Genomic DNA, 13,550 nt, shown 5'->3' on the forward strand with positions numbered 1-13,550 from the left:
CCTCTTCAAGTGAATGCGTAAGGTCCCTTGGGTTAACATCAAACCCATCAACTAACTAAGTCACGTCCACGCGCGAAAGGAACCTTGAGATTAGCCATTTGATCTTTCTTTGCAATCTTAGCATATGGCCTGATTTTAAACAAGAGAGAGTGAAGTGACCATTGGAAACTTTATTTTGTGTTCGGTGTGGTCCTAAAAAACACATCAACACTTTCCTTAGCACTAAAATTTTTAAATCACTCTGATTTGGAACATACATTCTACCCTTGAATTTTAGTAATCCACTTGTGTCAAAATGGTATCCGTCATATTTAAAATCTTGTGGGTTTTCTGCAAGAGCATTTTTGTCTTGCTCATAGAATTCATCTTTCATAAGGTTTCTCAAAACCTGTTTTTGAAACGATGAATGAGTAGTAGCTATAGTGGCAGTATGCCATCTTCAACTAAGACCATTTGCTACTCAATTTTCTTTGCCTTCAATATAGTTGATGACAATGTCATAGTTAGATAGAAATACTAGCAATTGCTTTTTGGCATGCGCTTGGATTGAGTTAAGATATACTTGAGTCCTAAGTTATCAGATTTGAGTTCAAATGGCTTAGTACATAATGTTTCCGTATCTGTAAGGTGTGAATTATTGCCATGAGCTCAAAATTGTGTGAAGTATAATTTAACTCATAAGGATGAAGTTTTCTAAACTCATAAGCTATAATTTGACCTTCTTGCATAAGCACACCTCCTAAATCTTCACTCGATGCCTCTGTGATGACTACAAAATGTCCTTTAGTGTTAGGGGCTCTGAGAAAATAAATTATATTTTTGACTTCATATTAGAATAATCAAGAAATTGCTCAAATGGTTTCAAGAGACTGAAAAATTCAATATAGTTTTTTAATAACATCAAAACTTTACATTAAGGAATAAAGAATAGAATTCATTTTAAGCATATTTCATGTTTCCTTTGGACCTTTTGCGAACATATATTACAATTTCTTAATTTTCTAATTTGACTAATATAATTTTTTTTATGTGATAAGGAGTAGTTTGCTACAATGTGTTATTTTCAAGGTATGTAGAGAATGGATATGATGAAGTGAAAATAGAATAGGGTGCATATTACCAAGGAGTCAAAACTTAGGATGCTTCAATTTTTTTAGACATTTTCTTCGAGTTTTTGTATTCCTGTTTGTAGTTTATACAAATACAGTTTTCAAAAATTATTAATTTAGGCATCTACAGTTGTACCATGTGACTGCTGGAACATTTTATAGAATTCTGTTTCTCAAGTATTATTGAATCTTTCAGATACCAGTTAGTCAAGGAGTTGATATAATGAGGAGAAAGAGAGCTATACATGAACAAGTAATAAGCTCTATCCAGCAGCAAAAAACTACTCAGATGGCCGACAATGCTGCCAATGTAAGTATATAATAGTTTACGTAATCTCCTTTAATTTCCTTGGATAGTGACTAAGATTTAAAAATTATCTGGATTTCATTGTCCCTGAAATTTGCAAGAATTAGGCATATTTTTGTGTAAGTATGTATCTGTTTTTCACTTGTAATTTCTAACTTCCTATATACACTTTTGAGTTAATACCTGAAGATCCTGTTTCCAGTTAATTCCAATGACAGTATCAGATATAATTTTGTTTGCTATTGCAACTGATAAATAGTAATTAAATAAAAAGTGATCAATTGTACTGTAGTATAAGGTGGAATTCTTCTAACAATATAGAAATGAAAATGTAGAGTTTAGAGATGGTTGAAAATCTATGGAGAGGGTTTTGTCCTTCTAATTGAAACCAGTTGAAGAAGTTAAGTTCTTTTCAGCAAATTTGAGGACATTCTCCACGTGTTTGCAGGGTGCTTGTTTCAGTTGAGAATGGAGTTCACGAACTATGGGTCTGTGAGCTTCTGATGAGCATAAATATGGTAGATTGGTTTGTTTTATAAATTTCCTCATGTTGTCTACAATCATCCTGTACTTAGCATTCTCTCAAAACCTAAGTGCAAGTCTAGCGAGAACATCCCTTAAGAGCTGTTAAGAATGTCAAGATTATCCTAGATTTGAACAGTCTTCATTTATCTTACTGTCATTCTGTAAAGATAAACAGTTTTGAATTGAAAGCATAACTCTTCAAAAAGCCCACTTTGGAATCTCACAACATGGCTTAACAACTTGTTGGAACCGTTTGCTGTTGCACCAAAAGCTCGAACTATCAATGCCCGATACAAACGTCAAATTTAACCCGACCCACGAGAGGCGGTTAAGCCATGTCATGAGTCCCTAAGGAGGTGCTGACCACTAAGTCAACAATCTCCCCCTCAGCACCAACTGAGCCTTCAGCACCCACTGAAGGGAGACTTGAACCCGTGACTGAAGGCTCTGATACCAATTGATGGAATTGTTTGCCGTTGCGCCAAAAGCTCGAACTATCAATGCCCAATACAAACACCAGATTTAACCCAATCCACATGAGGCGGTTAGGCCATGTCACAAGTCCCCAAGGAGGTGCTGACCACCAACTCAACACAACTTCCCTCAGAAATTGAGAACAGAGTAGTAAACTGTAAAAGTGGTCAGTATATGATCATCTGGCCATATACCAATATAGGAATATGCACAGTTGCTAGCAGATACTCGGGGACCAGTGAAGGATTATACAAGCATGCAGCCAAACATACAAACACACAATGAAACTCAATGAAACAGTAAACAACATTATAGATCTTTATTGATGACCAACATGAAACACATTACAGACTGCTGCAATAGACTAATAATACGTGGCCTCAGCCTTCAATGCAACATGGACACAAATATGTTTGAATTACAAAATTGTCAAATGAACTTACAATACAAACTCTTGTTTTGCCATCAAACTCTCTAATCAATATGCTGGCTAGAATTGAAGCTAACTGATCTACTACAGCCTTTCAAATTAACTTCAGTAGTATCATTGGGTAAGCCTTAGGCATTGGAGTGATTTGTGCTAGCTACAAGTTGGTGCAAATCTCAATGCCAAATGTAATAAATTGCTAAAGCAGAAGTAAACCTTTTGGAATGAATGCGGTGAGAAACATGCAATGGATCTTGATACGTCATACCACAAACCTCCTTGGGGCCAATGAATTTGGAATGCAGCTAGTGTTGTCGCAAAGTTCATACGGTCATCGTATAATCAAAACACTGGTTCTAGACTGAACTTTGTTATGCCTGGTAATGAGTCTGGAACCTTTTGTAATGAGTGCAGTAATAAGATTTCATGAAACATGATTGAAACATGTAAAGTTCTCATATAAGTTTGTGTTCCGAACTGTAACTCTGGATCTTTAAAGATGGAGAAATGTGGTGTAGTTAGATACTTGCACTTTATTGGGATCTGCTAGAAAACAATGTAGAAAACCTGCAAATAAAACAAATTTTATAAATAAATGTGTTTGGGTTATGCAAGATCGCTTTTACACTGTAATGTCCCTTTTTAGTAAAAACCCTAACTTTTGCCCTAAATCATCATTTCCATGTAAAACAATAAATGGAACAGGATGCATACCTGCTGAGATACTGTGATAGGTTAGGAAACCATTGAAATGTATATAATTAATAATATGAATCTTCTAAGACAGACAATTAAGCATAAACTCTCTATACTTAGGGTTAGGAACATTAACTTAACCATAGTCTTTGTCTAATTCCTTATCGAAACTCAACCATAAGAAAGTGGGAGTAAGGAGGAACAATAAAGTGTCCAAGAGGCCCTCTACCCTAGGCCCAAGAGTGGAGTGAGAGTTAGAGCTCCCTTGGCCTCATGGGACCATCTGTCAACTACCATGAGGTGGTCTACCTAGTGAGATATCCTATCACCATTCCCCTTCATCACTTCAATCCTTATCCTTCTCTTGTGGCTAGAGTTCCCTTAATTCAATAATCAACCATGATAGTGTTTGGAAAGATACAATAGGGTCTCTTGGACGTCCTTCATCTCTAAGTCCAAGAGCGGTGGACTTTGTCTACACCCCCTTGGCCTCATGGGACCATTGGTCAACTACCATGAGGTGGTCTACCTAGAGGAGGACCTCATCACTGTCCTCCCTCCTTGTACGTACTTATATTGCTATCATGGTAGTTTGCTCATTATATATAATTATCCATCATTGATTGTTCCTTATGCCAGATATAATAAGAATTGTGTATAGCATTCATAATTATGTAATTATAAATAAATTCTGATTGCATTGTTTATCACCAAGAATGATATGCCCAATTGGCCACAAGGTATTGTGTAATCTTAATGGACATTTGATCTACAATTATATTCTATCATGCTATAAAGTCAGGAATAGGGAATATCGTACCAGATCTGCATTAACTGATAATATGGTTGTAATGCTGGCTGGTCCTTTATATTTCTAATTTCTCACTGTTTGCCAATTGTAGCAGTCTGTTGTATATTTATGTCTTGGTGTTCCACTGTTCTTGATCCCTTCAGTTCGCTGATTATTGAAGATGCTTCTCCTTTATCTGAAAATTATTATTTATGTTTATCCTGTAATTTGATAATCTCTGCCGTGTATGCTTCTTCCTTTCTTTTCCATAATCCCCATGCATACCACCAAGAACAAGGATGTTACTGCCTGTAACTTAATAACAGTTCTGATCTGATGTGATCGATGGTGCTGTCATTGGAGGCTTTTGATTCCTTTCCTTTATATCTTTCAATGTGAGGGAAATGTTACACCTCTTCATCATGTATGCCCTTTGGCAAGAGACATAGCCTTTCACCATTAGCACCCTTTGAAAGAGTGCAACCCTTCATTGTTTCTGCCCTTCGAAAGGGACACAACCTTTCACAATCAGATCTGCACTTCTTGTTTAAATAAGATCTGCACTTCTGATTCCCAAATTACCCCCCCTCAAATGAGGTTCTCTTCTCCCTTTTATATCTCATGTTTGAGGGAGTCACAACTTTTCAATTTATGTCTTTTGACCATTTGTTAACTTAATTAAATTTTAATTATATTTAATTTTTTTTATATATTTTAATTTTAATTTTTAATATTTAAATTTTATTATTATCATTTATTATTAAATTTTATTTCAAATTGGGGACATTTCATACACCTTGGTTGCCCCAAAGGTTTCTCCAATCCAAATGGATTTGAACCCTTGGCATGCCATCTATACTTTGCCAAAAATCAAATTCTTTGTTTCGCTCAATTTAGAAAGCAAGGTCCTCATATATGAAGCCTTGAAGCATAGAAGCTTCCAAGGCTCATCATGTTCGTTAACACATTCTACAGTACCAGAGAATATCAATTGAGATAATAACAAAAGTTAAGGAATATAGAATAATTGAAGCTTCCATGTATCAACAGTGTTGGCTATAATATTATAATTAGTTCGGCACAGGGAGGACTGCCAATATGACAGCTCTCATTTGATATAAGGCTTGCTTGTTGAATTCTGAGATTTATGTTTATTGGGTATGCAAGTGCCCACAACCAAAACTTAAGCCATTATATTGCCATCTGATGCTCACAAAGCTTAACATGAAAAGTTAGGTTATGAATAAAGTATTATTTATTTCAACAGTTTATATTATTCCCCCTTTTAGAATAGAGAGAGTGTCTTCCGACAATAATAATAACAAAAAGAAAGAACTTAGCAAGAAGCAGCTAAAGGAGGTGGTGGAACTTGATGAGGCTGTCCTTTATGCCTTGAGGTTCTTTATTTCTAGACTAAGGGCTTAAACTTCTTTGTTACTTTGTTGCAACAGTTTGTCTGTTACCAGTTCATGTTCTTGTGAATAGCTCACTATTTTTGCAGTATCTATAACCTTGATGTAATTTCCCTTTCTAGGGCTTTTCTTGAACAATAATTCTTACTATGGCTTTGCCTAAAACCTAAGTCACCGCATTCGCCGAATTTCCGGCTTCAGATTTGGAATTCGGCGAACTTTTAAAAAAATAAAAATATTCGATAAATTCGTGTCAAGTTCGTACGGCAAATGATTGGAGTCATTTATGGAAATTGTGTTCTGGGCAACTGTAGAAGGTTGAACGTAACTGAAGATTGGGTGATGATGGTCTACTGGAGACTCCGTCGAATATATGCCGTCAGGAGGCTCCGCGTCTACCGTATTTTCAGTTTTTAGGTTTTAGGTACTTTTATAAAAACATTAACATTTAATATATCTAAATTTATTATTGTTTAATAATTTTTTTTATTTATCTGTCGTGCTTTTAGTTTTTAAGTTTTACTTTTATTAAAACATTAAAATGTAATATATTTAAATCTATTAATCTTTAATATTATTTTTTAAATTTAAAATATTTGAATTTATATGTAAAATATTAAAATTATTATTATTTTAATCTATTTATTAATTATCTCTTATGGTTTATATTTTATATTTTATAGATGTGACATTTTTTAATAATGATTTTAAATCTATTTTTCAACTGTAAATTATTTTGATAATTTATTGGATATATTACTTATATTTAAAAAATAAAAATTATATAAGGCGAATTTAATGTCGGATTTTTTTTGAACTTTTCGCCCTTGCCGAACTTCACCCGAATTTCATAGTTGTTGAACTTGAACTCGAATTCGAATGCTGTGACTTAGCGTAAAACTATGAATTTATTATAATATTCAGATTAATAATTGATGACATAATTCTAAAAATAAAGCATATCTTGATTTTCTGCTACAATTCTCATTCAAACTGTGATGATTTCTTCTTGTATGTCTACTTTGAAAGTTCTTTCAGATATGCCTGAATCAGAGGATTCCATCCATAACTCAGCAATGGCAATTAAGGTTTTTTGTCGTTAACTTGCTAAGAAAATTTAAGGGGTTTCATCCTTGAAACTCTCAATTTATCTTGGAGGGTTTTTGTCCTCTTTGGCTGTAGTTCACTGGTAAACAGTCATAATATTTACTCCAAAATTGGTTGATTCTTTGATTATTGTTTCTAGTTGATCTAGAATATGGGAATAACGAAAGTGAATCAAAAGAGATATTTACTTGTTTTGACTCAGAGATATCCATGACATTCTCAAAATGTTAGGTCAATCAGAATTAAAATTGACATTGCTTTAGGACAAGCAATCTTGGGAAGGGTGGATTGTCATGTCCTGTCATAAAGAGCAAACCCCAAAGATCTATTAATACAAAATGGGCAAAGGAATTGATAGGGGCCGACCCAGATTTTTAGTAAAAATATATTATTATACAAAGGGCTGACCCGATTTAAAATTAAATTAAATCTGTTCTAGTTCATTAAGCCAACCACATCTTGGTGTTAAAAATGGTTTTAAATATAACAAGATCATATTTTGTAAAGGCTGACCTCCTTAATGGAGTGCCCAATTTTGAATGTGAAAGGGTGCCTATAAATTGGAAGTTGCTACCCCTTGCAAAGGGATATATCCATTCACGAAGTTGCCTCTTTTGGAGCAATAATAGAAAAAAGGTTGTAGAATGTCTGAAGGAGGGCATAGATTAGCCATGGGGAATTAGATCAATATATTGGGTGATAGAATAAGCAGATCAGCAGAATCCTCAACCAGCAAATGGGGTTAAATTCTCAGCCAAGAGCGATTAAATCATCAATGAAGATGTCTATATTGAATGATCAATGAAATGAAAAGCAAGAGATCAGATCAGACATGCAGATCTGCAATTAGTAATCAGCAGACTGATAATCAAAGAAGGAGAAAAATTCAATTAGCATCACTGCTCATAAAGAGTAGATCAGTCATAAGATATGTAGCAGATCAGGTAATCATTCAAGATCAAGCATGGAAAGAGACAAGAAAGTCAATCAATCCAAATAGAATAACTGATTTTAGAAATAACCAAGCGAAAGTCAGCAGACTTTGGTAGGTGCTTGGGCAAGATTTAGGGCAATCCCAAAGGGGGACATTACAGAGTCGCTTTGGTTTGCCCAATCCTTGCATGGTTTTATGAATGTTTCTTTGAGGCAAACTAGGAAAATGAGCTTTCCATATATTAAGATGAGAATTAGAAGCATGACACACATCTATGACCTTAAATGTGATGTTCTTTTCTGAAATGATTTAATAGCTTTTTGGTCCACTTTCAATATTCCCACATTTTGTAACGAGTCCAATTAGAGAGTTTCTAGAAGTATTCCAAAATTTTTCTTTCCATTCATTGGGTAACTTAGGATCTATGGGTTGGCTATCATAAAGGTCGTTGCTTGTTCTAGTAATCTCATTTGTTGTATTGTCCAATTCTAAATATTGCTCTTCAAAAGATCACCATGAGTTTCAAGCAAAGTTGCATGGACATGGATATGGATACATAGACAAATATGGTATCAAATATATGGACATGACCATTTTTGAGGACCCCCGATATGGATACAACATTCATAAAAAAATACACATATTTATGTTATTAGAGGAGATTTTCATTACTTTAAAGCCAATATAGACTCGTAATTGCTACCTAAATAATTATAAGTTGATATAACAATTTACAATATGCTAAAAAAAAGTAGAGCTGCAATGGAAGGTAACCCCAAAAAAAGGGTTGTTGAAAGTGAAAAACATTTCATTTGTCTTCCTCATTTGGTGTAGGTTTTGTTTATGGCAAAAAAGAATTGCACGATTGAAGTTTTCTAAACTTAAGCTTGGTAAGATTTATGTCAAATTTAAAAATAATCAAATCACATAATATTTGGCACAGTTGGAAACTCGATGTTTTTGGGGCATCCATTGGTGCAATATCTGACGTGTATACGCTTCTTATCGTATCTGTATCCATAAATACACGTGCCCAAGGAGGGGCAAAGGTGTATCCAGCTTCTCTGGTTTCAAGAGTAGAACCACCCTTTTCACCAACCAGAATATGGACAAACTCAAACCAGGATTTGTTGATTGGGCAGTCTGCATTTGTATAAGTATTGATTTGTATGAGAAATTTTGATTTATTTTCCCTAAATTCTTTTGGTGCCTTTAGGCATTCCATTTCAACCTCATGACATTGGCTGATTGTGATTAGATTGTTGTGTAGCATAGCTTTCATTTGATTTTTATTATCCTGAACAACCTTGTAGGTGAATTTGCTGATCAGCTATTGATTGAATCCTTTGTGTAAGAACTAATATGATATTTTCTATTAATGCTTGGCTTTCCCCTTAGTCAAATTGTAGAACATAGGAGCATTACACTTATGCTCTATAGACAGTATTATTTTCCTTGGAATAGTGGGGAATGCAAATTCTTCTTCTCCTTCCCCAAAGATAACAAAAAGGTTTTCACTATGCAATTCATAGATAGGTGGTAGGAATATGTTCTTATAACATTCCGGTAGACTAACATCCTTCATTTGCATGAAGTTACATGCATTATTGTGAGTTATGTGGGGAAACATTGTAGAAGTTCCATCCAATAAATACCATAAGAAGATGGGAAACACTATATCATGTCCATTTCCCATAGCAGCTAGGGAGCTTTCACAAGTTTCTTCTTGCTTACAAAAATCCATTCCCATGTGCCATCGTCTCTTAGGTGGTTGTACTAGATGTCTGTTATAAAACAATGTGCTTTGCTTAACCCAATTGCTATAAAAATTCTTCTCATTCATATGTATGATATTAGATTTTGGCCTTGAAAAAGAATAAAAAAGATTGGCTTGATCATGTTAAATGAGATCATACATTGTCATTGTCTTCTATCCTCTCATTTCATTTCTACCAAAGATCTTGGGCACTGAATAAAAATTCTCAATTGTCGTTGTTAAAATCCAAAATGATATTGAAATGTTGCATCCTCCATCATGATGAATATTAGAGTGTTGAATAACAAGGTTCCATTCCTTTGCGGAAAGACCTTTTGTATTTGAGTAAAAGGATGTAGGCGTCATTTACTACACGTTGTATCTTTCACCTTTTCTCCATGCTTAGAGTATTTTCCTTTATGACTAAAATGTTGAAAGAATATAACTAAAAGTAAATCCACACTGTTATTGTCTTTTCCATGCTTGGAATTGCACTCATTGGAATGATTGGAATGCTTCTCTTTATAAAGCTTCAAATACCCCAAGATAACCATCTCCATTCGTTCTTCAATCGTAATGAAATGACAGCTTGGTGAATGCATCCCATTGTCCTATGGAGTTCATGTTGGCGTCACCTAGATTCACCATGTACAAACTAGAAGTCTTCTTCTTTCTTGGTCTCTTTGCATCCAAGAAGTGATACCCTTTCTTCAACTTGCTTGTTGGTTGTTTCTTGTATCTCTAATCCTGGTCCTTCTTCATCGGTTCTATCAGCTTTTTGTGATTCTAATTCTGATTTTGACTTATTGTCTCCTATCAAAATTGATTCCTTTGGGTTTGGTTCCTTCATCTCATCCTTAGCCACTTTGCTTATGTATTCATATAGGCCTCTTTTGTTGGGATACTGGTACCCAAGTAACTCCAAATACTCATCAATGGGAATACAAGTTTTTAAATCTCTTGACAACCTTTGTTATTTGTCAATAATTATAGGGGCCTCAGTTTTGTACAATAATTCTTGAATGGCATTCATGTCCTCTTCCTGTCATTTTTAGAATAATTTATGACATAATTCTGAAAGTAAATCATATTTTGATTTTCTGCAATAATTCTCCTAACCATGATGATTTCCTCTTGTATTTCTACTTTGAAAGTGCTTTCAGATCTGCTTAAATCAGAGGTTTTCATCCCTAAGTTTGCAAATTTTGAAAGTCCTTTCACATCTGCCTGAATCAGAGGTTTTTGTCCCTAACTCAGCAATGACAATTAAAGGTTTTTGTCCTTAACTTGCTAAGATAATTAAGGGGTTTTGTCCTTAAACTCTCAATTTAACTCTGAGGGTTTTCGTCCTCTTTGGCTGTAGTCCACAGGTAAACAGTCATATATTTATTCCGAAATTGATTGATTCCTTGATTTCCTTTTTCCCAATGAAATGATCTCCCTTTTATCTCAGATGTGAGGGAGTTACAACCTCTCACTTTTGGAAGGAGTCACGTCCCTTCTAATCTAATCACTGCCATAAGCTTTTAATATATTCTTAATTAAGTTCTTTTATATGTTAGCATTTCCTCTTTTTGGCACCACCTCTAAATTGCTTGAACTATAAAATGGGCTGCGATCAGGTTTCTAGGGTCAGGGCATGGGACTTGCTTTGCTTGAACAACCTTCTACAATGCAACCACCAACTTGCCTTTGGCCTCAACATTCTTCTTTGCTTGGGCCTGAGTGAACTGAGTTCTTGGTTCAGGTATTCATAGAAATGAGTTTGCTGGCCATGGAGGTGACTTTCCAATGCTGCTATCTCCATAATACTACTGTTATTATCTACCTTTGTATGGTTTTGTAGATTTATAGAGGATTGTGGTAACAAATATTGGTATCAAAAGTTATGCTTAATTAATGCATATAGAGTGTAACACCTTCTGCACAAGAGAGGTGATGGAATGGATCAGATGAGGGGGTACGCATTGTTCATGCATCTCTGATGTGTATTGCTTTGGCCACCCTTGATTGACAATTCCCAGTGACTTCTCGGTGGCATTCTACTTGCACAAAATTATGTTGGTGTGAGACCTCCATAATCAATCAGATTTCAGATGGACCACCTGCAATATCCAACAACTACTACATTAGAAAATAACCTATAGTGCTTCGAACATAGGTTCCATAATGTGGAATGGGAGACAATCTTGATAGAAGGATTTGGACTTGGGAGAGCTAGAGAAACTTTGCCCCTAATAAGTTAACAAAAAGGGGGTTCAATTTTAGTGTCCACTTCTATATCAATCTCCTCTATTGCCAAATGATCCTCCATTGGCTTAGCTGTTGGAGGTTGTTGAGGTTGACCTAAGTAGGCACTTCATATTGTAAGTTAACTGTTCACTGAGTTGGGTCAACCATTCTTTGATTTGTTGCCCTTCATCACTTGTGAATAAGTGGGTTCCTACAATAGATTGAACCTTAGGGGAAGAATAGTTTTTATCTCTACATCCCTATTGTATACATTTCTACTCTCCTCATCCTTGAGTGTTTATTTCTTCTACCTCTTCTTCTAATGTAGTTTGTTTGTCTACTTGCTTCCTCTTCTTGGCACAATCTTCAATAATATCTGTCAATGGAATTGCAAGGTCTCTCCATCTAAACATTCATGGCCAACTTTGATCATAAGTATCATCAAGGATTAATTCACTATCAATCACTGTTTGTGAGACATTGCATCCAGGGAGAGTCCAATTGCATGTTGTTTCATAGAAAAGCTCCATAGCAAGAAAATAAATTGTTTTTTGTTTGTGAGAAGCTTTCCCTAGTTATAAATCTTATCCTTCTTAGTCTGAGCCATCCACACAGCAATGTTAGAGGCTTGTGTGACTGACACCAATTAATTTATGATAAACACATAGGATGCATCTTCACTTGTCTTTTGCTAAATACTGTTTCTTAATATCTTTGTGTCCATTGTGTCAACTCCTCTATGGTCAAATAACAATGCATTATCTTTAAATGCCTACATACCATTTGGGCTAATAGTGGGTTTGCTTTGGTGCTTTGTTTGAGGGTACAACAAATACTTGTGTGGAGTATTGTGGGTGTGCTGATTTTGATTGCTCTTTCTATATATTGCACAAATGAACACTTTCTGTTTGGATGCTAACTAAATACCTTTTGAACTAGTCAAGTCCTAAACTTTTGGGTTACTAATGTAAACCATTTGGAAAGTTCTATCAATTTGTACTCTTGGCAATGCCACTTTTAGCTCGTGGTCTTCAGGTTTGGTTACCCAACATGTATAGGATTCAGTAGCTAAGAGACTCTCATTTCAGGTTATTACATCTTGGCATCTATTTTGCTTTATTTTGCTTGGATGAAGGTTCACACTCTTCTATGTTTTCATCATAGTTTTGGCTGCTTGCTTAGAATTGTTCTCCTACATCAAGGAGATTTGTACTGACTTTAGTATTGGAGTATGACTGCTGAATTATTCATCCTCCCCGCACGTTACCATATTTCTTAAAACATTGTATGGAATGCAGTCTTCAAAATTTTGTTTTCATTGAACTTGGGGTTCTTTTTTTGTGTTACATCTGCATAAAAGCACAAATCTTGGATATGCGATATTTGCTAAAATTTCCTTGCTCGAAGATTCTTGCAAGGTTTTGATCCTTGTATCCTATCTTGTATATATTTTTCATTCGTTAACTCGAGAAGCAAAAATCTGAATTATTTCAATGGGCTTACCTCCTTTGCTTTCAATGCTTCCTTTGGTAATTACTCTTCTAAAAATCGAGAAGCATTTCCTCTAACAAATAGACAGTTTTATAATCATTGTAGCATGTCATTGTTGGGTGGAAGCTAAATAGAGAAATAATGTTGGAATGTGTAATGCCTCATGATGGTATGATAGGGTGTATGGTTGCATGAGAAGTTGTGGTGAGTATGACTGCTTAAAAAATTGCAAGTTTTACTATGACGTTAAGAGGCCCAATTGTTGACTGCATGACCAATTTGGAAATTCT

The 13,550-nt window shown here is 35.0% G+C and overlaps 1 protein-coding gene across 1 annotated transcript in view; it reads left to right on the forward strand.

Moving 5' to 3' along the window:
- Positions 1-13,550, forward strand: part of LOC131027893 (putative DEAD-box ATP-dependent RNA helicase 29) — a 62,587-nt gene that overhangs the window by 17,692 nt on the left and 31,345 nt on the right. Inside the window, exon 4 of the mRNA XM_057957998.2 lies at positions 1,306-1,419. Coding sequence (XP_057813981.1) covers positions 1,306-1,419 — 114 coding nt within the window. The remainder of the gene's footprint in view (positions 1-1,305; positions 1,420-13,550) is intronic.

This window comes from Cryptomeria japonica, chromosome 1 (assembly GCF_030272615.1).
Source record: "Cryptomeria japonica chromosome 1, Sugi_1.0, whole genome shotgun sequence".
NCBI lineage: Eukaryota > Viridiplantae > Streptophyta > Pinopsida > Cupressales > Cupressaceae > Cryptomeria > Cryptomeria japonica.